Source organism: Gobio gobio (genome assembly GCF_949357685.1).
Source record: "Gobio gobio genome assembly, chromosome: 18".
Lineage (NCBI taxonomy): Eukaryota > Metazoa > Chordata > Actinopteri > Cypriniformes > Gobionidae > Gobio > Gobio gobio.
In genome coordinates, this window is record NC_137111.1 from 30,891,356 (window position 1) to 30,917,948 (window position 26,593).

Here is a 26,593-nt window from a genome sequence, read left to right on the forward strand (position 1 = left end):
AATAAATAATACATAAATTGTAATTTAAGCACATTCTTTCAGCTTTAATTCAAAATAACTCATAATTTCATACACAACCCTTTTAATTCAGCTCAAAATATCTTACATTGGGTCTCAATGTACATTGCTTTGCCGACCTCTTGTGGAAAAAAGATAATATAACATGATATTTCATGACTCTTGCCACTAGATGCCATATAGCTCTATATGGAGCAAATGAGCTGTTCCGCTGGGTCCTAAAGTTTCTCTTCAGTATGCATTCAGATACACATGTAGACATTATAAAATCATTTTTTGGTAGTTTTAGCATTTTTAGTTTGAATTTTGAGCATTTTTAGGGTTTTCTAAGTGTACTGAAGCATTCCTCGCATTCCTACCACAAAACTCCTCGAATCCAGTCAATGTTTTTGGTGCATTCGTGGTTCAAGTGTGACAAAAGTCCTAGGGTCTTGGACCACTCCGATTAACACCGATTATGACCCGAGGGAAGGATGAGGGTTAAACTAAATGGCAAGTAAAACTAGATTTGTTTGTCATAACCACAACATATGATCTCTCTTTCTCTGTTGCTTGTGCACTTAATAAATGTAATAAAAAGAAGATAAAAGCATACTGATTCAGATCCATCATCTCCATCCTCTCAAACCATGGCCACATCAGGTAGTCAATCATTGTTATAGAATCTCCTCCAAAAAACTTGGTCTTCTTGTTGACAAGGGTCTGACAAAAGACATTAAATATATAGAGAAAGCACACGTTTATAGAGGAAGTGATAATTGAACTCAACTGAAAAGTATCCCATGACATCAGAAATCTTTATTCCACTCATTATAATATAACTGGTATCCCAACCAACCTCATTTAATTGGGAGAGTTTCTCTTTAAGTTCTGCTTCAAGTGCAGACACATCTTCTCCTTTTGCCCTGCTTACAGGGATCTTATAGAAGTAGGGAGTCACCTAAAAAGAACATCCATTTATATTGATGAAAACATTTCATTGATTAAATCTAGCAAGACTATATGTAATATCCCTGTGCGTTAGTAAATACCTTTGAGAAATGCTCCAGCAGCATTTTCTGTTGGGCCCTCTCAAACGGGTCAGATGGAAGCAGCCTCTTCTCAGGGTAGACCTCATCCAGGTACTCGCAGGTGATTGGTGACTCGTATATCACCTGACCACTCTGGGTCTCCAGCGTTGGCACTAAACCAAGAGGATTCTTCTCCAGAAACCAATCAGGCTTATTTTTCAAATGGATGTTGATAATGTCGTGTCTATGGTGAAATACAAATACAATTATTCATAGGGGCTTTTCTTTTCACTCAAAGCAGAAACAATGTTTACGTTAAATACTAATGCCAGTTCGTGTTTGTACTCACTTAATTCCCTTGGCAGTGAGTACCAATCTTGTCCGTTGGGCAAAAGGGCAGAACCTCATGCTGTAGAGGCGAATATGGTCCTTTGGCACTGGGCCAGGAGCAGCACTTCCTGTGGCACAAATGAAACAAAAGAACATGTTAGACTTGATCTACCTATTGTTGCAACGGCATTGATGTATAGCATTGGAAGTCATTTGTAGGCCTACATGTTTCAATGATCCAAAATGTCTTTTCAATAATGTTGTCATTATGGAATACATTACACATGTGTGTTTTTTCCTTTACCAGTATTAATTACAGTTTTTTTATACGCACATATGTGGCATAAGATTACAAAATATGGCTAAAATGGCTAATATGAAAATTAACTTTAAGTTAACAGTCCTTTCATGTCCTTAAATGACAAAAAAAGTTACAGAGATCAAAAGGTAAATCACAACAGGTATTACTCTTTCAAGAAATCACCAATGCAATCTGACCCTTATTATCCGCACAATCATAAATACCATTGCTAATAGGTGATTTCATGAAAGTGCACTGTCATGCTGTTGTCAGCACTACTTTAAGCCAACTGTTACATCACTGAGTTTTCAAGCGAACTCTAGTGTACAATGAAATGACTTAAACTCCCAGTTTCCTAACATAACAAAGACGCATCTGAACATGTTATGGAGATATATAAAAGGTGGATTAATTGTAAACATTTCTGCTCAGTCACGGAATCTGCAGTAGGCTACTTTAGTCGGCTATGTTTGCTTTAATAGCCCTAAACTATTTATAATGAAGAAAAAAAAATTAAAAATCTTCGTCTCCAGATTAATTTGACGCCTTACCTTTTCCAAGACATTTCTGAGATGCTGCCATTATTTTAATCAGCGTTACCCTGTAAGACCTGCAAGGATTAAAATAAATTGAAAACCATTATTTAATTTTGGCGTGTTTGGCTAAAGACGCCACAGCTATTATTTAAGTAGGAAGTTGGGTAACCAGAAAGTGGTCTTGCAGAAAGATCTTTGCTAAATCAAATCATTTTACATTACAACGAGCCTAAAAGGATAAGAAACATAACTGAAAGAAGCAGTTAATGATACTTACCTCTCTTAACTATGTGACTTGTCACAATTTCGGAAATAAATGGGAAATTTATATTTACATTGGAGAGGGCATCTCTCAAGTATCAAATGACCACACTGCAAACGTTTCAAAATAAAAGTCCTCATTAAAAATACACCTAGTACTTCTCTTTCTTGACTAAAGATCATATAGGTGTGCAAAGCGTTGTTTCTTTTGTGACATTCCCTTTTATAAATGTACTAAAAGCATTCAAAAAGTATTTTAAACACCTATTTGCATTTTGTACATTTATTTGCATACCGACTTGTGGTTGGTTTAATCGTAACTCTTTTGTGTCGACGTTTTGACCTCTCTTGTTGCTATGCAAACACTGGCATTTGCTCCAGAACATGAAAATGATTTTATCCATTCTGTATTGGGTGAGGTGGGTATTTTAAAAAATGCCTTGTGGATCTTGATATAGACAAATTGCAACATTTTATATGTCATCATTTTTAAAAGTCTGATTTACAGTTAAAATAAATGATCAATAAAGAGCTCCATCTGATTACTGTGGTTAGAAAAATGTCTTTCACAACACACAGATAACATAATGGATATCACTTTAATTACTTTGTCATGTATACAGTAAACACATTAAAACCAAAGTGTTCTTTCATAAGATGCTTTTAACCCATATCTGAAATATTATATAATAATCCAACAAAACAAAAAGATAATATGCAAAATGGTGTACAATAGTTTGTGATGAACCGTCTTGTGGGAAACGATCATCTTTGGACAAAAACATGGTTGAAAATGTAGCTTACAAAGGGAATAACATGGCTGAATTGATTATAATTTGATCACGTTCATTCTTAGCCACCAATACTTGTTATGAAGATGTCTGTTGCCATCACTGCTAAATCCAAAATATAACAGGGCTGTGCTAGTAGGTATATGTCTGACCAAACATATTTTCTGACTCAAAAACAGGAGGGTTTACCTGTTTTCCATGACCAAAAAAAAAAAAAAAAATCACACCTTTACCATCCTCATCGTTGTTCTACCTTTACTTAGGGCTTCACACAAGTCATAGTATTTCAAAAAAGTTACTCAACTGAACATGACCAATTTCACTGCCGGACATCACACCTTTCCAAACATTCACAGTGAGGTTTTAAAGTGCAGATGCTGAACTACTATATTAAAAAAAAAAAAAAAAAAAAAAAAAAAACACCTCGACCACTTAAAATGAAAGTACAATCAGCCCATCTAGAGAACTATGGATTATGTAAATAAATTAATTTCTGGAGATACACTGCCTGAATTTTGTTTGCATGTTGATGTTCTGTGTCAATAAAAAATGCATCCTCAAAATATATAGAGTTGCTACAAGACTGCAAAATGAATGCAGATACTGACAAAGAAGTTATTTTATGTTGAACAAATAATACAAGTCAACACAACCCCAATCCAGTGATGATGAGTAAATGTTTTTTTTTAAAAGAATGACTGTTACAATTACTTCCTGCCACAGCGTAAACCGTGACTCTACAAACGCTGTGATTTAACAACCAGGGATTCATATTTAGTCCAGCTCCAGTCTTGAGTCTGTGGGAAAAAGAGGGAAAATGTTTCACTCCGAAGCTGTGAGTGTATTACTGCAGAATTTCATAATGAACTTATAAGAAGTGCATAAAAGCACTTACCATTATGCTCTCCGATTTCTCCTCAGAGGTTTCTTGCAGTAAACTGGTCAGCTGACTCAAATAGCGCTGGTTCTCCTCGAGTAAATGATTGACTGAATCACTGAAAACAAACAGCAGCATGTAAAACAAACACCCTTCATCACATACACTGATCAGCTCAGCCACAGTGGAGGTTGTGTTCCTATCACTACTAGTGGGCAGCTCACTAAGGATTGGAAGAGAAATTTACCCCTCTGGTGGCACTTGCAGGGACATGGGTAGGCGGGAGGAGCACTGGGCTTGAGTCTGGTTCCATGTCGACAGTGAGGAGGGCATCTCTCCACTCTGACTCACAGAGCTTCGTGTGGTGTTTTGTGCCTAAAGACAAACACATTCAATGTTTTTTTCATCGCGTAAAATTTGACAAGTGATTTGTATATGGCTATCTATTCAGAAGTTTTTTTATTTATGTTACTTAATATGAAACCGTTCATCATCATTTATTTGTTATGAATAATCTTACACTACCGTTCAAAACTTTGGGGTTAGTAAATTTTAAATCTAACACTCACCAAAGCTGCATTTTTTAGTCAAAAGCACAGTTTTAAAATGTAATTTATTCCTGTGATGGCAAAGCTGAATTTTCAGCATCATTACTCCAGTCTTCAGTGTCACATGATCCTTCATAAATCATTATAATACGCTGATTTGGTACTTAAACATTTCTTCTTACTATAAATTATGTATAAACAGTTGTGCTGCTTAATATTTTTGTGGAAACATATTTTTCAAAAGCACAACATTTATTTGAAAAAGAACCATTTTTAATAATGAAAAATCAATTTAATGCATCCTTGCTGAATAAAACTACTAATTTATTTTTAAAAAATCGTACTGACCCCAAACTTTTGAATGCTAGTGTATTTTTAGGTTTATGTCTATCAAGTTCCGATTAAGACTGAATGATCAGAGTAAGTACCATTTGTTAATTTTATTTCAAGCATAAATGTTAATATGAAAGCAGTCATTCTGTTATATAAGATTTTGTTCATATTGCCCACACCAATACACACTAAACCGTAACAATGGAAAGCCCTTGATCATGTGGGCCATGTGCACATTATAAGCATATCTGGCCCTGAGACATTAGAAGCATGTGACTCACACAGGCAATCTTCAGTAAGTGCCAGAACTCTCTCTGTCTCTTGATCTGCATCTGCATGACAGTGCTGTCTGCCTCCTTAATGCTATCCAGCTTCCGCTCGATTTTAGGAAAGAGGTCGATGATCTTCTGCTTACTCAGAAGGATTTTACTGCAAATAAAAGACATAAGGGCAACGGTATGTTTTATTAAACTTAGTTTGCAGGTTGAACAGTAAACATACAAAATCACTAAATCCAGTTTAATTGTGAATTGGATAGTATTAAATGCTTTTTACCTGAGATGTGCATATAGATCCCTTAGTACCCGGTCCTGATTCTGGACAGTCTGTACAATGACCTTCACCATCTCAGAGCTGTCACTGTAGCCATGCTGAGGGTCTGGCACTAGGAGAGATAAAGAACACTATATACTGGCCCAGTAACTCACTTGTCTAACAGTAGTGATATGTCATTTGCATACACAGACATGGACTGAATATAATGCACTTATGAGCATGCAAGCCGGGATTGTACTTACTTTTGCATTTTGCCTTCAATTGTCTGTAGAGTTCAATTGCTCTCTCTTGCCTGTGTTGAGACAAGATCTCAATAGGTTTAAGATCTAAGCATTTGTGCTGAATGAATAAGCATAGCTGAAAGAATATGCTTACAGTTGCTCCATGACATCTCCTTGACGACGAGCATAAGGACTTCTCTGAAGCTCAACAATTTCTGAGTGCAGAGCCATTATTTCCTCATCTAGATGTCCAATCTCTGCCACCTTCAAAAATAAACAAAACCTGTAAGTTGTTGCTAAAACAATGTCATCTCACTTAACAATAAAGTTCCACAAGATAATTTATACACGCACTATCGTTCAAAAGTTCGAGGTCAATTTTTTTTTTTTAAATAAACTAATACTGGTATTTTTTAATCAGCAAGGATGCATAACAGATTAACATAACATCATAACATAAAGTTACAGTAAATATATGTATAATGTTAAAAAGATTATCATTACTGTTAAAAGATATGCATTTAAATCACAGTAATAAATGAATTATTTAAACATTAGAAAAGTTAGATTACATTGTAAAACCATTTCACAATATTACGTTTTCTGCTGTATTTTTGATCAAACAAATGCAGCTTTGATAAGCATAAGAGACTTCTTTCAAAAACTTTAAACAGTCAGACTGACTTCAAACTTTTGGTACTCTACTACTGCTGCCATCACGTGATTACGAGCTTGATGTGTTCAAGTGCTTGGTGGTCAGAAAGAATAGGAATCGGGATACCAGGTTCATCCTCGCCTATTTCGTGGGCAAATCTTTTTAAAAGCCAAAATGTATTGAAGATGTTTAATTTTGAATAAAATGTAGTGTCCCATTCATAGAAAACCATATAAACATTCACCATGCAATCTAAATCTAGTCAGCTTGCTGATGATTCTGGAATTTCGGTCAAATACATGCTATTTTTGCTGTGTACTGTATAAAACATACAACATGCTTCCAATGATTATTCATATCTTTAAATATGCACTACTTTAATAATAAGGCATAGTGATGTAGCTTTTGCGGAAAAAAATAACAAAGAACACCAGTCACAGAAGTCACAGCAAAAATTGTTCAGGATGGCAAGGCCAAATCGTAAACACGGGTACCAAAACGCTCCCAGTAGTAAATACGACGATAATAATCACGAAAAGTTAACACTATATAATCGATCTGGGCATTCGGGCTTAAAATGACGGCAACCTGATAATAAACCTGCTGCTGTCTGTGTCATTAATGTTAATCAAAAAAATACCTCACTGAACTTGATTAAATAACATTTGTAACTTTAATAAGGATTCATCTATATTTAATTTATATTGAAGACAGTGTTATTTTGCATTTGATTTCTTTATTCAATTTATGTACCTGAAAACTACTATTAGACCTACCTGAACATCCTGACAAGCACTGTTTATTTAAACTGTATGTTTGTTCTATAGTTGTGCTAATGCTTTTATTTATTCTCATTTTATGAGACCGGGCCAGTAGAAAAAAAATCCATAGTGTTGAGCTCAGCACCTGTACGAACGCAGCAGCTTTCTCTTCATTGTCCTGCCAAGCCTTCAGCATCTTTTCGGAAGCTTCAGAAAGAAAGAGGTTGATTTGGTTATCATCACTAATGTTTGACAATTCAAAAACATTGAGAACATAAAAAACGTACATATGCCGTACTGCATCTGGTCACTGTACTTCTCCAAGTCATACTGTATGCTGCTTTTAAAAAAGTCAAGCTTTGCTTTCAGCTGCTGGGAAAATGAAAACATCATGTTTTTGAATTTTGTAAGGTTGGTGTTGTAGCGTAGAAGGCTCAACCTACAAACACAGAAAAACAACATTGAATTAGGAGTAGAAAAAGTCCCAAAACACAAGCTATACACATTAATGAGCACGGTAATATAATGCACGTACATGGCTGCACGTTGGCCCTGGAAGAGGCGGCTGTAGTCCTCTCGGAGGCCACAAATGTAACTAACTGCCTCACCCCAAACCTTCTTGAGGGCACTCAGAGGGAGCTGAGTTTTGGTTTCCCGCACTGAAACAGAAAGATGGGTAGAGACATTTTTGGAAGTCCTACTGAAAGTTCACAAAGTACAAATAAAAAGCTATAATAAAAAAAACCTGAAAAACATAGTCTCCTGCAAGCATATCTAAATAAACAAAACTATAAGAGGCGGCAAATAAATAAATCAGTTCTTACCGATAAAGTTCACACTCTCAGGAACTGTTCTAGCTGGTAGTGCTCCCGAGTACTTGGTCAAGCTCTTGTCAAACAGATATACAATGTAGCTGTCCCATCCTCTCTAATGGTAAAAAAAAAAAAAGAGAAATACATTGTAGCTGATTCACTAAAATGTTATTTTGGAGAATGAGAACACATTGAAGAGGCCAAAAAACACTTACTACTCCATCTAACACACACTGTGCAGCAGGTTTCCTGGGATCTAAAGTGACTCCTGTTTCCTGCAAAAGCTCTTGATTCAAAAGTTTGATTTTGGTCTCGGCTTCAATCTTCTGTTGCAGAGGGTGGAGCCCTTCATCCGGGCTAAGCAGAAAGGAGTGAACCTGGGTTGTAGTCATGTTTAAGATGTGCACAACCTACAAAACAAATCATGTGTCAACTTTTTGCAACCAATGACTTTATCCATGACAAAACAACAGGAGGACATCACTGATCCAAACTAAGCAGATAAACTTTAGCAATTTGCAATAGTACAGAAGAGAGCCTAAATTAACAGAGTAAATATGTAATATTTTCATGTAATAATGCAGTAATGCCAATGGCAAACCTTCATGCTCAGTATTTGCTCTAGAATAGTAAAGCACTGGGGCTGTTTTGTGTCTGGATTCAATCCTCCTCCCCTCTGTACTGGGTCCCACTTCAGCATCAACTGTAGCAACCCCTCCAAGGGATCCAGTAGTGTCCTGCAGTGCCAAAAACAATTGGTCAACCCAGAAAAAAGGGTAACAGCAATTAAAAAGCAAGGTCTTTTGGTCTGTATAAAGGCTACCTGCTCAGATTGTTAGGGTATGGAAGGTGGGTGGAAAAGCGGACCTCGCCATTCATATCTTCCACAGCCATTATGTCCTTAGGACCTTTGTTTCGCACTTTGCTTGTCCTAGAAAAAGCAAATATGCTCTATTTTGACTATATGAATGGATTCCATGTGAAAGTAAGATAGAAGCATTTTGGCATAATCAATATGCAGATTATCAGGACATATACCATTGCACAGGCTGGAGATTGTGAAGAAATGGGCGAAATCCACAGCAGCACTCAAAGATCATTGTACCAAAGCTCCAATAGTCCACAGTGACTGTGTATGACTTGCCTTCAAACAGCTCTGGAGCCTGAAACAAATGACATGATCTAATCAAGATATATAAATATATTAGGAAAATATATAAACGGATATATACAACCCTATTTCCAGATAAAATGGGGGGCATTTTGTAAAATGCAATTAAATCAATAGTCTGTGATCTTTTTCATTCACTTTAACCTTTATTTTATTGAATCAACTTAATTGTATTTTGTAAATATAAACAAATGTTGGTTTTGATGGCAGCAACACTCCAAATAAGGTGGGACAGAGGCATGTTTACCACTGTCACATCACCTTTCCTTTTAATTACACATTTGCCTGATACAAGACAGTCAGTGGTCATCATTGTCCGATTCTCCTTTTCATGATGGGCCATACATTTTCAATAAGAGACAGCTTTGGACTGCAGGCAGGCCAGTCAAACACATCCTCTCTATGGTGTAGTGTCTATGAAACCTGCATGTGCAGGATGAGGCCTGCATTGGTCTTGGTACCTAATGGTCCCTTCATACATTTGCAAGTCACCCATGCCATGTGCACTGATGCACCCCTATACCATGACAGATGTCTGCTTTTGCACCTATCGCTACTGAAAGTCTGGATGGTCCATTTCGTCTTTGGGACTCAACATCTGTTTTTTTCCAAAAACAAGTTCAAATGTGGACTCGTCTGACCACAGCATACATTTCCACTGTCTTTTGCACGTATGATGTATAGCTTTCTCCTTTGCGTAACAGAGATCCAAGTTAAACTTCTTGATGCAGCCGCAGCAGCAGACTATGCTAAGCGACAATGGTTTTTCAAAGTACTCCTGAGCCCATGTGGCTATATTTAACACAGTACCATGATGGTTTCTCATGCAATGCCATCTGAGGGCATGAAGGTCAATTTACCTGCTTATTGTGGACTGTTTCAAAACTGTTTAACTAGGATATTCTAAAATCCTTTCTCTTTATTTTGCCTCGGTCCCAACTTTTTCTGAGTGTGTTGCAGCCATCAAAATCTAAATTTTTTTATATTTACAAAATACAATTACGTTGGTCAGTGAAAACATTGGAAAACTTTTCTTTGTACTTTCGTCAGTTAAATAAAAGTTCAAGTGAATTAACAAATCAGATTTAGATTTTATTGCATTTTACAAAATGTCCCAACTTTTCTGGAAATGGGGTTGTATTACAAAAACACTGTTGTCTGTTTGTTCATTTTTGCTGTCTTTGAAGAATACATCTGTCATAGTCAATAAATACGAACTATAGTTCACCGTACGTGGTTGGTAAACGTGATCTATGGTGAACAGGAAGTTCAAAAGAACAGCATTTATTAGAAATATGATTTTCTTTAATAATTTGTAAGATTATAAATATCTTTACTACCAATTTAATGCATCCTTCCTAAAGCAAAGTATTAACTTTCAAAAAACAAATTGTACTGACCACATACTGAACAGTAATGCATGTTGAATTGTGATAATCGCCTTTTCTTTTCACTGACTAATGCAAAGACATACCAGATATTGTAAAGTCCCCACAAATGAAGTGCATAGGCTCCCCTGGTCCAGGTCTTTGGCGTAGCCAAGGTCGATTATCTTGTGGACGAGCTGCAGAGAGATCAAAACAAGAGTTCTGGTTGGAAAAGGTGTGTCTATATAACAAGAATCAAACTACTAAATAGTAAATACCTTTCCATTGATATCTTGTAGCACAATATTCTCTGGCTTGAGATCTCTGTGAATTATCTTATTCTCATGAAGGTACTGGATTCCAGAACCTGTTGAAAATAAAATATACTGTTTTACTTACCACCCTTAATGAGAGATGATAAAAAACACCAAAAATACAAATAACAGTTTGAAATGTTTTAAATGACACATTACCAACATCATTGAGTAGTGCTAACACTTCACTCTCTTTTAACCCACAGCAATTTTCTGGTTTGCTCAGTAACTACAAGAAGGAATACAAAGAACAGAAATGAGTTAGTATAAATGTCAACAGAGGGCACAAGAGATGATGCAAGGAAAAGGCCCTTGTCTCTCTCACTCACTCACACACACACCTTTCGAAGGTCTCCCTTGGAACAGTATTCCATGGCTAAAAGTGGTAAATCATTCAAGGCAATGTGCATCATCTCCTCAGGCACATCCTTTGCTGTCACCACATTAAGGTGCTTCAGCCTGAAAAGTGGAATGAAAAGATGACAAATTATATTATATATCATTTAAAATTGTTCGATGTTAGTAATATATTATAAAAATTTGATTGCCATAGATGTACACACTTTTTCATAATCTGGATCTCCCGACTCCATCTGTCTTTATTTTTTGCATTAAGTTCAAGGCGACAGAGCTTCACAGCAATTTTTTCAGAAGATTCCTGCAAGATATAATAGCATTGAGAGTGAACAATGGAAAACAATAACATTCAATATTTTCATCATCTTTAAAGGTATGATAACTATGCAACAATAGGAAAGAGAAAACAACACATTACAAATACAGTAGTTAGTAGTAACATGATACCTGATTCTGATACAGGTAGACATGGCCAAATCCTCCGGTCCCCAGCCTCTCCTTCATAAGCCATGACCCACAAACCTGATTCTGTCTGAATGGGGGTTTCTCCATCTGTACACATCAGTAATACACCTCATCAGACATTTCCAATGCAAAAATCACTGTCATTCAATACTATGACGGCTACACGTGTTTGATCAAGATGTAGGCCTTATAGAGAGGCTATAATGATATTATTTACTGTAAACAGCGAAGATGAAGAATCATAAGTGAGATATTTTTACCTTGATATCGGGCAACAGCTAGCAGGCGAGCTAATACAAAGTGTCAGCCGGTAGTGACTTACCTTGCGTCAGTTTGTTTCTAACTTGCTTGAACCGACCACATCTGACGTGGAGAATTGTGGAACCTGTCAAACGAACGTATTAATCCATAGGAAACAACAAAGCCATCCATTTCATCCTTACACGAGCTATCAGGTCGGATGTTAGATTTGCTAACTGGCTAACTAGCTACACGTAAACAACTCGATGTGAAATATTAGCCTGCAGTCTTACACGCCCCCAAATGTCAGCTTTCCATAACACCAGGCACGATAAAAACGAGGAACAGACCGCACCTGAAAATTAAAACAACTAAATCTTGCTTTCCTAAAAAGGATGATTGGGTACAGTGGCGCTGACTTGCGCACTTGTGTGAAAACTGTTGTTGACGGCGGCCACGCCAGTCAGCTGCTACTCCAGTCAAAATCGAAACAATGTCCGCGCATGCGCGGTGCGTTAGGAGCCGCCTGGGTTTCGTCAGCGATGATCTACGGTCAGTTGGCCATAACCGATGCCATATACAGAAAGACAGAATAAAGTTCGTGGAGTTGATTTCAACTCAGCGTGTCATCGAGGAGCTTCAGAAAATGGTAATGAAAGTGACGCAAATTTGTTTAGATCTTCAAATCACAATTTCCTGTAAACTCTCTAGGCCTAACGTTACGTGATCTAGCCTATAAATCATTGGATAAATGATAAATAAAAAATAATAGACTAAAGTTTATTTTTATTAATTGCATGATAACGTACAGTTTTTAGCAGGGGTGCCAAAGGTAACTTAGATGTCCTTCAGCCCTGTATGATTGTATATTTGTTTTTTGTTTTGTTTTTATTTGTTTTGAATTATCTTTTTTTTGTGATCTACTGCTGATATACATATTTCAGCTCATTAATGTTTTTTTTATTTTATTTTTTTAACCATTTTCAAATCCATTCAGCCGATCTCCGGATCTGGCGGTTGCACTTTTAGCATAGCTTAGCATAGATCATTGAATTTGATTAGACCGTTAGCATCGCGCTCAAAAATGACCAAAGACTTTCGATATTTTTCCTATTTAAAACTTGACAATTCTGTAGTTACATTGTGTAGCTTCTATGACCGACGGAAAATGAAAAGTTGTGATTTTCTAGACTGATACTCGGTTAGGAAACTATACTCTCATTCCTGCGTAATAATCAAGGAACTTTGCTGCCGTACCATGGGTGCAGAAGGCGCAATGATATTACGCAGCGCCTGAAAAAAGGCTAACTTCCGTCAACATAACCGTGACAACCTGCTTGCACAGGTAGCGTGCTGGGGACTATTTTCAGGGGCTGCGTAATATCATTATGCCTAGCCATATCGTATAGTATAGTATAGTACACTGTAAAAAAAAATCAGTCCTCCAATTGAAAATTTTCAAGTGACTGATCACATCTAAATTTTTTAGTTGGCCAAATTGAATCTCTGTGAATTAAATTGCATCAATTCACAGAAATTCATTTTGGCCAACTGAAAAATTTAGATGTGATTGGTCACTTGAAAATTTTCAATTGGATACCTGATTTTTTTTTATTTTTTACAGTGTATAGTAAAGTATAGTTGGAGTGTTCTTTTAAGGGGTGGGCATTTTATGGGAGTAGTTTTGAAGTTTTATTGAATTAATAAAAATAATTTTATGGGGAACTCAAGTCTCAGACCATTTCTTTGTTGATTGCGAACCCGTGTGCTTTGAGTTGGTAAAAGCCTGTGCCTTATAGGGATCCTGGGGTGCAAGTCCCTAGGTGGCGTAGTCGATACCAAAAATTCCATTCTTTGACAACTGAAATTCTCAAAACTACTTGTTCAACCTCCACATTATTTAGTTGGCCTACTTGTGCACATCATAAAAGCAGTTTCTCATTCTTTTGAACAAAGTGCACATGCTTTGGTACATTCATGCAATTGATTACGCACACCTGTCTGCGATTTCCTACATTATCAATTGCTTATGTCATGTTGATCAAAATATTATAGTGGTTCCCTGTTGAAAAGTCTTACCCCTCAAAACATCTATGGATTAGTTCCTTGCATTAGTCATCAAACACAAAATCGTTGAACTAGTTGTCATAAGCTGTCAAGCATATTTTTATACATTTCGATTAGACTTTTTTGTAAATGAATTCATGTCTTGAATCGATGAATTGCGGAGGCAAATTTTTAATTTTACTAATGAAGAGCTAGATCAACCAATGATCAACCAGTTCTCTAAAATAGCTCAGAAGGGCATCTCATGAAGCTTCATTTGGCATATCAAAACACAGTTTTACAAATTCTAACAATAGAATAACAAAGGAAAACAAGGAAACAACGCACATTTGTGAGGTCAGTCACTGATGTTGGACGAGAAGGCCTGGTTTGCGGTCTCTACTCTGATTCATCCCAAAGGTGTTCTATCGGGTTGAGGTCAGGACTCTGTGTAGGCAAGTTCCTCCACACCAAACTCGCTTATGGACCTTGCTTTGTGCAATGGTGCACAGTCATGTTGGAACAGGAAGGGGCCATCCCCAAACTGTTCCCACAAAGTTGGGAGCATGAAATTGTCCAAAATGTCTTGCTATGCTGAAGCATTAAGAGTTCCTTTCTCTGGAACTAAGGGGCCAAGCCCAACCCCTGAAAAACAACTCCACACCACAATCCCCCCTCCACCAAACTTTACACTTGGCACAATGCAGTCAGGCAAGTACCGTTCTCCTGGCAACTGCCAAACCCAGACTTGTCTATCGGATTGCCAGACAGAGAAGCGCGATTTCTACTGTTCTACTACTTTGTGGCGGAGTTGCTGTTGTTCCCAACTGCTTCCACTTTGTTATAATACCACTAACAGTTGACCATAGAATATTTAGTAGTGAGGAAATTTCACAAATGTACTTATTGCACAGGTGGCAACCTATAACGGTACCACGCTTGAATTCACTGAGCTCCTGAGAGCGACCCATTCTTTCACAAATGTTTGAAGCAGTCTGCATGCCTAGGTGCTTGATTTTATACACCTGTGGCCATGGAAGTGATTGGAACACAATGATTTGGAGGGGTGTCACAATACTTTTGGCAATATAGTGTAGTAGCCTATATATGCCATACAGATAAAGTGCAGTCTTGAAATTATACATGTCAGAGACATGCATCTTTTTGAGTTTTATTTTGATTGTCTTTATTTTAAAATGATACATTTTGGTTTAATGAATTATTACCTTTTTATACTTACAACCCCCTTCAGTTCCTTCACAAACTCAAGTTTGGGAAACCCTGATGTAATGTAATGTTTAACGTACTTCCTTTTGTTGATGACTAATTTTCAACAAATTATTTTCTCTTTTTTAAATATTATTTGACTATAGTACAAGATTATCCTATTCAAATATCTATGTGATTAATAAGTTAAGGCTAAAAGTAAGGTGAAACAAAATCTAAAGTAATCAAAAAGTAGTTTATGTTACCTAAAATTATGTTACTAACTACAGTTTTCATGTAATTTGTATTCATGAACAGACTACAATTTGTAAGTAATCTACACTGTAGATAGATAGATATACAGTAGAAGAATTGCGGCCAGAAAAGCATGACTGCTTCCTTGATTTTTTTTGTCTTAACAATTCTGAAAAATGTGAAACGTCTAGGTATTTTTTTTTCTTATATCCAAACATATTAGTGAAGGTTAAAGTGAAATCTGCTAAACTGCTTGCGTTTTGGGGAATCATATTAAAGGTATATGCAGATTTTGTTTTGTATTTAGGGCTGATAGATAACTGAATAGATCTTAAACTAGTCTGTAAACACAACATCTCTGCATGTAGTTGCTCATGAGTGAACATTAACATCAATGTCCAAGAGATGGTGCTCAAGACTATAAAATGCAAGCACAAATCCACTATCATCAGTATCATCAGACAGTTAATGCATCTAAACAACATAATTTAAAAAAAGTCTAAATTTGTTCAATTAAAAACCTAATTTATATTCATAATTTTAAATTAATTCTGACTGAATATCTCTTTATCTAGTCTTTAAGCTCTTTATTGCACCAATCTGAGAAATAAAGACTGCATCAGTCAGTCAGTGAATGGCCTGCGGATGGACAGTGATAACATCTGGAAAGGATTTCTTAATGTCAAAACAGCATATTTTATTACTGGATCATCTTTCCAGGGAAAAAAAACCCCCCCCACAGACTTAGTTATTAAATAAATGTGCATCTGGTGATGAATATGAGGTCTCCATGCATAAATGTGTTTAATTCTAAGTATTATAGGTTTGCAATGAATTCAGGCCAAACTGCTTAATATACATATATGAGTCAATTTAAACAATATTCCTTTTGAGAAATTTAAGTTTAAACTTTCTGAAAAGGCAACGTTATATTGATTTCTACAATAGTCACTCTTGATACACAGCATCATAAAAGGTGATGCAAATATTTAGCTGAAACATCAGATATTATCATCACAGAAGCCAAAAAAAAAAAAAAACACACAGCAATACTGGAAGTTCAGTAGTGTGTTGAACAGGAAACACATGTCTGAACATTTCATAAACGTCTGCGCATTTCTTAAAGAGACAAAAGGGTGACATCATCTCCTCTGGCTCTCTCATTCATGAAACCCCCCTCATTCATCATGTTTAGTTCTGTATGATTATGATTAATCACCTGAGACTGAGAAACGGGATTTTGGAGGCATTTTGAAAAGAAAAAAAAATCATTATCATGTTTGGTGCCTTAAAAATGACACAAATTTAATATCACAGAAAAGCCCAGGATTTCAACGTTATCATACACCAGGCATTCAAACAGTGGAATGCATGTGGGCGGAGAGCAGGGGCGGTTCTAGGATTTTCATTTTTTATGGGGGCTTAGCCCCCAGTGATGGTATTTTAGGGTCCAAATTGCGCTATTAACTAGTAGCTTACTAACATGCATTATCCATAGGATGGCTGTTTAGTAATACTTATAAAGTAATACTTATAAAGCTCCCCCGAGAAAATGTTTATTTCTCTGATCTACATATGTGCATTTTAAGATGTTCTGAAGGCCAAAAAATTAGATAACAGTAGCTTGAAAACCATGTCACTGGGCAGTAGATTATTTGTCTTTCTTATCTCCACATCTCTCTTTTTTCTCTGTTTTTATCTTGCCCAGTCTCTTCCCCTCCTAACGCTGAGCTTTAACTGATATAGTTTTTCCATTTTCGTCAGAGAAGAAAGTAAATATGGTTTACATATTAACATACTGATATTTATATGTTTTATGAATACTTTCCTTAGACACATTAATTTACTGTTTATTAAAGTTTTAAGTTTATTAAATTAATTCACAAAATAAACACATTCAGTACTAAACTTATGCCCAATACAGGCTGAAATAGCTAAGTTTTTTTATTTATTTACTGAAGGCTACAAATGGAATAATATTAATTTACAATATACACATTCATTATTAATCTTATGCCTAATCTGAAGAAAACGGTTCTGTTAATATGTCTTGTTTGTTAATTACATTATGAATCACATTGGCCTATTTTCAATTCAAATTGGCGAAATTAGACAAAAGTGTAGGCTATTCATTTGCCTGAATATTTTTGTCTTTGTGTAACATTTCTGACTTAAAGAAGCAGAGTCTTAGCTTACATTTATATTCTCTCACTTGACGTCGAGTCGTGCTGCTAAAATTCGCGTTTAGCCTTGCAGATTCTGTGTGAACACAAAGCCCGCCTACTCTGATTTGATTGGTTTTCTCGAATATTTTGACATTGACGAGCGATGACAGACCAATGAGGCTCAGATGAACGCACACACCTCTGCTTCTGACGTGCGCTCTGCTCGGCGCCACTGCGGATTGACAAACACTGACTAAAAGACGGGACGAAGCCGAAGCCTCCCGCCAGTTTCATATGCTTTAAAGGTTAATCACACATTTTTTAGGGGGGCTGAAGCCCCCTAAAAAGGGTCTAGAACCGCCCCTGGCAGAGAGTAAAATATATGTGAATGGCTCCGGATGTTAGGAAACGATGACGAAATGCAAGATTACAGCAACTTTAAAAATAGTTTCATTCCGAGTTGAAATTGACTGACAATGACAAACAGATGAATGATCACCCAGATGTGACAACATCTGTTTTGATATCTAATTAATCTGCAGTTATTTTTATATTACCGTTACAGCTTACAGAGTAATATTAACCCTCGCAGACATTTAGCTTTCAAAATATTTAATTTTTGACATATTGGGAAATGGCCAGTGCAATATAAAAACCACAACGATTGCCATTGCTTCAGGGGCAAAGTCCCTATAAGGAAGATTTCCTTTGAAGAATGAAATAAATTAAAGAGGTTTGAGTAATTTAGCCTGAGTCACATTTGAGCTTCCGCAAAAAGCATAACCCACAATCTCATTGTTTACTGCACAGTGCATGCCAGTTTGCCTGAGGCCAGGCCCCCCTCAGCAAATCATAGACTCGACACTATAAATCGAGGAACACTAACAGGCACATGCAGCGAGTGTTCAGTAAGCCCGGTACAGCTCTACAAAGCAACATCTGCAAGAAAACGGTCTCTACTGTCTGTCAGAAAGGTAAGCATCCAAAACACTTTCCTGCTGCTGCTTTGCTTTCATTCTTATTTGCATTTGGTAACAACCCTTTTTCATTGACTTGCTTTATAACTTCTAGAACTGCAGGGTTCTTGACTCAATTTTAAAGAAACCTTTATGCCAAAAAGGTTCTGTATAAAAGGAAACATGTTTAATTTTTTTGCAATACTTTCATGTTCATGTTTTGTGACAAAGTATGTTTACAAGCTGTTTATTTAAAAAAAAAATAATCAAAATAAAAATTGTATTAAAACAGAATTAATGAATAAATGGAAATTAAAGCGCTTGACAGACCCCTACATAACCTTTTCTTCTAAAAGTATAGCTTGCTATGAATTAATTAAAGAAAGGTTTCAAAATATATATATATTTTTTATAATTTAAAGATTATAAAAAGATTTTTTCAAGATGACCTTAAGCATAATGGAAAGCTTCCATGGATGTTAAAGGTTCTTCATAGAACCAAAGATGGCAACAAGAAACTTTTATTTTTAGGAATTTCATTATAGTGCAGTGAACAATGAATAACTGAATGAATTGCATGAAGAAGAAAAAAAAAACAGGTCAATGGTGGGTTTAACATTTTGTGCATGTTTACTTGCAGAGTCAGTGCTGCAAAGTCAATATGATTTCAATATTTTCTTGGCAATTTGCTAATTTATTTATTTTTGAAACACATTACAAATGTACTTATGATGAAAGAGCATGTGTCTTTTATTTTATAAAGATGTGTCTTATGATAGCTCACTTCTTCAAAATGTTTTTAGGATCTCCAAAAAAGGAAAACACTGGTTTGCGGTCAAGATGATGTTTATTCTCAGAATATTGCTGTTCACATGCGCCCTGAGCTTAACTGAAGCAGTAAGTGGAAAAACAAAACAGAAGTGAAATTTCCTACCAAGAGTCTTTGGATGGAATTAACCTTTTTTCCCACACAGCTAATATTTATATTTCTGTTTTTAGATTAAAAACCCTCGGAGGAAAATCCTTATTCCAAGAAAGAGTAAATATTTTTCGATTTTGTCACATTAGATTAACATTTTTCCAAGAACGTGTTATTTGATACAGCATAAAGTTGTATTTGTAGCATTTTAATGTTTATACATTACTTTTCTTTTCGCAGATAAGTGCATACTTGATGCAAGTAATGAGAGTGCATACAGAGGCAAAGTGTCAGTGACCATCAATGGACGGATATGTGTGACGTGGAATTACATCCTGACCAATAAGCGTGACATCTACAGGAACTGCTATCATAACTACTGCAGGTATTCTTTAATTATATTTATATTTTTGTTGCCCATTTATGGAGTGTAAAAACAGATTCTTTTGCTGGCACTATTATATTGTTGGATTATTAAAAAAAGCTAGGGTGAGACCTCTGACCTCTGAATATTTTGCTTTTTCAGAAATCCAGATAACAGGGCTCTGCCGTGGTGCATTGTAAGGAAAGGAAAGCGTTATGTACGGGAATATTGTGACATTCCCAGCATGGAAAGGAAGCAGAGTAAGTAGAAGTGCATCTCTTTTGCTCATTTAAGTAATGGGTAATACTGACAGATTGACTAATATGATCTATTATTGCTCATGCAGCCAAGAGTCCACCAACACCTGAACCATCAAAGCAGGACACAGGTAACTTTTTGATCAGTTTATTTTTTTAATGTCCATTCTCAAAAAAAAAATCAATTCAATGGCAATATTGAGAAAACCCTTAACTGGGATATCTTAGAATGCTGTTTCTTTCCTTGTGCACTGCCTAGAACATTATCTCTCCTCACAGACTTCATGTTTCTGATGTTTCTCATGTATTAATCAGAATCAACGTGTGGGGAGCACCGCTTAAACGGCAATACGAAGATAATAGGAGGAATAAGGTCAAATGTTGAGTCACAGCCTTGGATTGCAGCTATCTTCAAAGGAAATGGGTTCATTTGTGGAGGAACCCTCATTGCTCCATGCTGGGTCCTCACAGCAGCCCACTGCTTTCCTTACGGGTATGTCAACCTGTTATTAACTGAAAAGTTTGACCTTATTTAAAGCTGCAGTCCGTAACCTTTTTTGGTTAAAAATCATTTTTTGAGAAAGTACATAACTAGCCAAGGTTCAAAACTATCTCCAGGTGGCAGCATCCTCACCACACACGGTATCCACACCGGTGCGGTGAATGGATGACAGCCACACAAACTCCTCAAAACATTAAAATTGAGGAGGCCGTGCCGATGCACGATGTGCGTAAAGCCCAATTTATACTTCTGCGTCAAGTGTACACCGTTGCTACGTCGTAGGCTGTGTGTTGCACGCGTAGCCTACGATGTGCCCTACCGTGCACCTCTCCAAAAATGTAACAACGCGTCAAGCAAGCGCTCTGATTGGTCTGCCAGAACACGTCCCTCAGGGGGGTACACATGCTCCCTCTGCATGTGTACTGCACGTCGACGCGGACAAGGACGCAAAAGTATAAATGAAAATCGACATGTAGTGGATAATATAATTTACAGAGGCTACGATGTAGGTCCGACACAGAAGTATAAATCAGATTTCAAACAGCGATGGCGACAAATAGGCAATATTAAAATATTACCCTAAAGCTTCCGCTAAGAATAAATAGTCCACTACAACATACAAAACAATTGGCTTATCAATAAGACAAACACTGCAACAGTAGGCTATTACAGTAATATTACCTTATAATAAAGTTCTCTGTGCTTATTTTCACTAGTAAGATGCCACCAGTTGGCAGTAAAAATCAGTAGGACAGAAAAGGAAAACTAGTTAATAAGCAACTATTAAACAGTCCAGCAGTTGGAGACTGGCCTTTAGATTGCAAAGAAGGTTTCAGTAGGTGGCAATAATACTCAAATCTGTGGTTAGTCAGTTGCAAACCAAGAAGTTGGGCAACAGCGAATATTAGGAAATATCAGACCACTGAATGCCGTGATCCGAATCAAGTATGCAATAAAATTGCTTAATGCATAATGTAGTGTCATTGCATTGGTGCATAAAATGAAATATATAATATAAATTTATATAAAATATTATATAATTATATTGTTTAATTTATAATATAATATATATAATTTTATTGTTTCTTTTTTTTTTTGAATAGTAACATCTCTCAAAAAAATAAATACTCTGTCATTCTGGGAAAGAATGCCATCAATGAAACCAACCCTGTCAAAGAGCAGCATTTCAATGTGAGCGAACTTGTGGTCCATGAGAACTATGACTACATAATTGAAAACTATTCTAACGACATCGGTAAGTTTGCCTTATATTTTATGATTTGCCTTATATTGTATTATTTCAGCAATTAAAAGTGCAAATTTACTTCCTTTAGCCCTGTTGAAGATAGTGGACGGCAATGGACAATGCGCAGTGAGGACGAACTCTGTGAGAACCGCATGTCTTCCCCCTTTCCAGCAAATGCTTCCCACAGGATTCTACTGTGAGATTGCTGGCTATGGAAGGCATCAAAAGGGTAAGATGTCACATCAGGCTGTATGCTGATAGTGTATCCTAGTCTAGAAAAATAACAATGATCACTTTCCTGCGACAACAAGATAGGAAGGCAACATGCGTGTCCACAAAGTTGATCTATGATATGAAATATAACACAAACTGGCATGATCATATCATAATATTATAATTATTATATGACATACTGTACTGGATCTCAAAAATATAGCAGATAACAGACATTTTAGTAGTCATTTTGTCACTCCGGACGTCAATGTAGAATCCTAGAATCAGGAGATAAGATGTAACATGTCATCATTGCTTTTTTAATCTTTTTTTTTAAAGGTAACTTTGAGTTCTCTCGACATCTGAAACAGGCTCAGGTGAAGCTTATTTCCCAGAAGGCTTGCCAGCACAAATATTACATTGAGCATGAGGTTAATGAGAACATGCTGTGCGCAGTTGGTAGAGACTGGAATGAAGATGCTTGCAAGGTAAACAAGAAAATATTTTACTAATGACGGATGAATATCAAAAACTGTACGAAATGCACATATGAATGTGTTTACTTTTTTCTGCTTTCAGGGTGACTCAGGAGGGCCTCTGGTGTGTGAAGTTAATAACACCATGTTCTTATTCGGTATCATTAGCTGGGGAAAAGAGTGTGCAGAAAAGTTTAACCCGGGTGTTTATACAAAAGTCACCAACTACAACCATTGGATCTCAAGGCATACTGGTTTACCCACATATACAGCAGGCTCCAGGTATCCGCAGAAGGATTAACTATAGCAGGGTCACTTTACAGCAGAAATGTAAATGCTTAGCCACTCAGGTTTTGGTCTGCACTGAATGCACATGCCAATTATTTAGGCAATTCCGATTATATATGGCAGCTACTTTTGTTCAATCAATAGGAATCATATTTGACAGAGTTATAATTACAAGTTCCTGCTATTATTGGACAGTGATTCCAGTTTTTAGGCGTATGAAGGATACATATATATATTTTTTTTTTTTGTTTTAATGTTCAGTTTGTGACAACTGCAAATGGTGTATTTTGTCTTCTGTTCCTTTCTAAAATTGTTAGTGGCAATAACTATACATTTGAAATCAATCTAAAACAAACAGGGATGCGTGATATATCAGCCACCATATCGGTATCGGCCAAGACACTTCAGATGCATATTTGTCATGATGTTTTTGAATTGCTTGAGATATGATTGGAATCACATTAAAAAAAGAAAATACAGTTAAGTGCAACATGTGCAGCGCAAGTCTGTCATATTGGCTACATAAAAGTATAATGAGAACATCATTATAATTGTGTGCTTGGGACATGGCTTTTAATGGTGAGACTTTTGTTTTTGTAATCAGGCTCCAAAAAGGTATATTGGCCAATAAATCGGTTATCTGTATCGACCAAATTTTTATATCGATGTATCCCTAAAAAAAAGGAGTAGTGCTCCAGAAAGTTAGTTGTTGTTGTTTGACTGGGTATTATCTGTTTTATTCTCTGTTACTTTTTAAAAATATATTATTTAATATTTTATTTATTGCAAGAATACAAGGATTGATGAATGTATTTATTTTTTTAAATCAAAATGTTGTATCTTATTGTAAAACAGTCTTTACTTTAATACAATATTCTCCTTAATTCTATGTGATATTCCATTTTATTTTATATTTGACATAAAACTTGCTTTGAATATTTACATGTTTTTGTTTCATTAATTTGTGCATCATCATAAATATTTTTCTAAATCACAAACAACTGGTGCATTCTTTCAAGCATTTATTGATCAGTTCTTTCATATATTAATCTTAGTGCGTATTAAATTTAATATAGTCATGACTCATGACCAGTGAGGAAAGGACCGTTCACATCAAGTACGATAACTATAAAGATAACAATAAAGATATAGCTGTTCTAAAAATCGCTCACAGTAAAGAATAATAGAGTTCACACCACAGCTACTGTATAACGATATTGTTGCAATCGATTTTATCCAGGTGATGAACGATAAACATTGTCAGCCAATCACAATCCGTCCTGTTGTAACAAGCTCGAGCATTTAAAGTGGCAGAATAAGCACAATATGTCTGCTGATGTGGACGCTAATATTTCCTAGTTATCTTTATAGTTATCTTAAGTTATCATTCTTGGTGTGAACGGGAAATGTATTACAGAAATGAGTAGATGTGTTTTAACATCTTCAAGCAAAAATTGTAGCAAAATTATCATTTCAATGTAATTTTTCTAAATTGGATTTACACTCACAGTTAAGATACTTGCGATTGCATTTTCATTAAATGTCCCGCGCAATGAATTATGTAGCAAAATTCAATGTGGAATTGAAAATGAAATCCGAGCAGATCAAGTCTCCGCCCCACCCTGACAATCATTGCATCAAGGCTTGGCCAGGTGTTGGAAACATGGTGGCAGAGCGAGGCATTAAGGCCCTGTCCCAATAATGGCACCCTAAACCCTTGCGGCCTTCCTACCAGTCCGCACTTTCATGACGTAATGCTGCTTTTTACTGTCTGGAAGAAGTCCGGTGCGGAACCCGCAACAGTGAATAAGAACAGAGAAATGATTCATCTGAATCATCTGTCAGTGAATGTTCTGTTAGACCAGTATGTTATTATGGATATTAACCGTAGATATTTATGGTTAGAACGTCTCGCAGAGAATGCCCCTGGCGCTCGTGCACTAACTACACAGCGATTTGTATTTTGTACGTTACTTGCATTTAGCCTGAGCTGTATAGTCCGATATAAACTGTATAGTTTTGATAGTTCGGTCCGATGGCATTGAAGTGGCGATCGATTTATTCTGCATCGATTGAAGAAGAAATGATGGGCTTGCGTGGTTATTTCGACTCCGTCAATGTTGAGGAAGTTGCACATGGCGTGAGGTGTTGGACCTGCTGGCCCACCGGCAATGTGGTGGCATCGGGCTTCCTGTCCTACACACGCACATGGTTCGATGGAAATAACTAAAATAACATTGATGAGAACTTTCCTGAGATAAACCCCATGTTGTTGTGTACAGAACAACAGGATGATATCAGTGTTTTGGAGAAGTGACCATGAGAAACTAAGCAGCCAAATGTTATTAATGGCAAGAGTTGGCCTCAAAATCTAAATAAAACATGAATGTGAGAGAAAATATGGAAGTAATGAATTAAAAAAAAAACAGGAATGCGTGGTACACTCTAAAAAATGCTGGGTTAAAAATAACCCAAGTTGGGTTGAAAATGGACTAACCCAGCAATTAGGTTGTTTTAACCCAGTGATTGGGTTGTTTTAACCCAGCAATTGGGTTGTTTTAACCAAGCAGTTGGGTTAAATGTTTGCTTAAAAGTCCATTTTCAACCCAACTTGGGTTATTTCAATGTAATTTTTCTTAATTGCGTTTACAGTCACAGTTAAGATACTTGCGATTGCATTTTCATTAAATGTCCCGCGCAATGAATTATGTAGCAAAATTCAATGTGGAATTGAAAATGAAATCCGAGCAGATCAAGTCTCCGCCCCACCCTTACAATCATTGCATCAAGGCTTGGCCAGGTGTTGGAAACATGGTGGCAGAGCGAGGCATTAAGGCCCTGTCCCAATAATGGCACCCTAAACCCTTGCGGCCTTCCTACCAGTCCGCACTTTCATGACGTAATGCTGCTTTTTACTGTCTGGAAGAAGTCCGGTGCGGAACCCACAACAGTGAATAAGAACAGAGAAATGATTCATCTGAATCATCTGTCAGTGAATGTTCTGTTAGACCAGTATGTTATTATGGATATTAACCGTAGATATTTATGGTTAGAACGTCTCGCAGAGAATGCCCCTGGCGCTCGTGCACTAACTACACAGCGATTTGTATTTTGTTCGTTACTTGCATTTAGCCTGAGCTGTATAGTCCGATATAAACTGTATAGTTTTGATAGTTCGGTCCGATGGCATTGAAGTGGCGATCGATTTATTCTGCATCGATTGAAGAAGAAATGATGGGCTTGCGTGGTTATTTCGACTCCGTCAAGGTTGAGGAAGTTGCACATGGCGTGAGGTGTTGGACCTGCTGGCCCACCGGCAATGTGGTGGCATCGGGCTTCCTGTCCTACACACGCACATGGTTCGATGGAAATAACTAAAATAACATTGATGAGAACTTTCCTGAGATAAACCACATGTTGTTGTGTACAGAACAACAGGATGATATCAGTGTTTTGGAGAAGTGACCATGAGAAACTAAGCAGCCAAATGTTATTAATGGCTAGAGTTGGCCTCAAAATCTAAATAAAACATGAATGTGAGAGAAAATATGGAAGTAATGAATTTAAAAAAAAAACAGTTAAGATACTTGCGATTGCATTTTCATTAAATGTCCCGCGCAATGAATTATGTAGCAAAATTCAATGTGGAATTGAAAATGAAATCCGAGCAGATCAAGTCTCCGCCCCACCCTTACAATCATTGCATCAAGGCTTGGCCAGGTGTTGGAAACATGGTGGCAGAGCGAGGCATTAAGGCCCTGTCCCAAATGGCACCCT

General features: G+C 36.6%; 3 protein-coding genes across 5 annotated transcripts in view; 1 reads left to right on the top strand and 2 right to left on the bottom strand.

Annotated features, from left to right (window-relative positions):
- gsto1 (glutathione S-transferase omega 1) overlaps positions 1 to 2,692 on the bottom strand; it is a 3,426-nt gene extending 734 nt beyond the window's left edge. The window contains exons 1-6 of the mRNA XM_079842408.1: positions 2,473 to 2,692; positions 2,211 to 2,269; positions 1,378 to 1,486; positions 1,050 to 1,272; positions 857 to 958; positions 614 to 720 (exon numbers count right to left, since the gene is read on the bottom strand). Of these exons, the coding sequence (XP_079698534.1) occupies positions 614 to 720; positions 857 to 958; positions 1,050 to 1,272; positions 1,378 to 1,486; positions 2,211 to 2,241 (572 nt within the window). The 5' untranslated portion in view covers positions 2,242 to 2,269; positions 2,473 to 2,692. The remainder of the gene's footprint in view (positions 1 to 613; positions 721 to 856; positions 959 to 1,049; positions 1,273 to 1,377; positions 1,487 to 2,210; positions 2,270 to 2,472) is intronic.
- Positions 2,693 to 3,451: 759 nt separating this feature from the next.
- chuk (component of inhibitor of nuclear factor kappa B kinase complex) lies at positions 3,452 to 12,430 on the bottom strand. Of its 2 annotated transcripts, none has more exons than XM_079843144.1 (23): positions 12,279 to 12,430; positions 12,006 to 12,068; positions 11,666 to 11,770; positions 11,425 to 11,519; positions 11,203 to 11,320; positions 11,021 to 11,090; positions 10,826 to 10,914; positions 10,655 to 10,744; positions 9,048 to 9,172; positions 8,833 to 8,940; positions 8,611 to 8,746; positions 8,225 to 8,419; positions 8,022 to 8,124; positions 7,733 to 7,856; positions 7,485 to 7,636; positions 7,343 to 7,404; positions 5,936 to 6,045; positions 5,803 to 5,852; positions 5,561 to 5,669; positions 5,287 to 5,434; positions 4,372 to 4,499; positions 4,143 to 4,242; positions 3,452 to 4,044 (listed from the first exon to the last, which is right to left on the bottom strand). In XM_079843144.1, exons 3-23 carry the CDS (start codon positions 11,768 to 11,770, stop codon positions 3,985 to 3,987), a joined length of 2,277 nt encoding a protein of 758 aa, XP_079699270.1. In that variant the 5' UTR covers positions 12,006 to 12,068; positions 12,279 to 12,430; the 3' UTR covers positions 3,452 to 3,984. The 2 variants fall into 2 exon arrangements, with proteins under 2 accessions (XP_079699270.1, XP_079699271.1); XM_079843145.1 differs by having other exon boundaries at positions 12,217 to 12,417.
- A 5,424-nt stretch (positions 12,431 to 17,854) lies between these two features.
- plaua (plasminogen activator, urokinase a) lies at positions 17,855 to 23,811 on the top strand. Of its 2 annotated transcripts, XR_013818460.1 has the most exons (12): positions 17,855 to 18,569; positions 19,355 to 19,448; positions 19,551 to 19,590; positions 19,711 to 19,855; positions 19,997 to 20,094; positions 20,181 to 20,222; positions 20,407 to 20,584; positions 21,697 to 21,848; positions 21,928 to 22,068; positions 22,392 to 22,540; positions 22,632 to 23,180; positions 23,501 to 23,811. XR_013818460.1 is itself a non-coding variant. In XM_079843146.1 (11 exons), exons 2-11 carry the CDS (start codon positions 19,392 to 19,394, stop codon positions 22,827 to 22,829), a joined length of 1,200 nt encoding a protein of 399 aa, XP_079699272.1. In that variant the 5' UTR covers positions 17,855 to 18,569; positions 19,355 to 19,391; the 3' UTR covers positions 22,830 to 23,811. The 2 variants fall into 2 exon arrangements, 1 of the variants encoding a protein (XP_079699272.1); XM_079843146.1 differs by having other exon boundaries at positions 22,632 to 23,811.
- Positions 23,812 to 26,593: the final 2,782 nt, after the last annotated feature.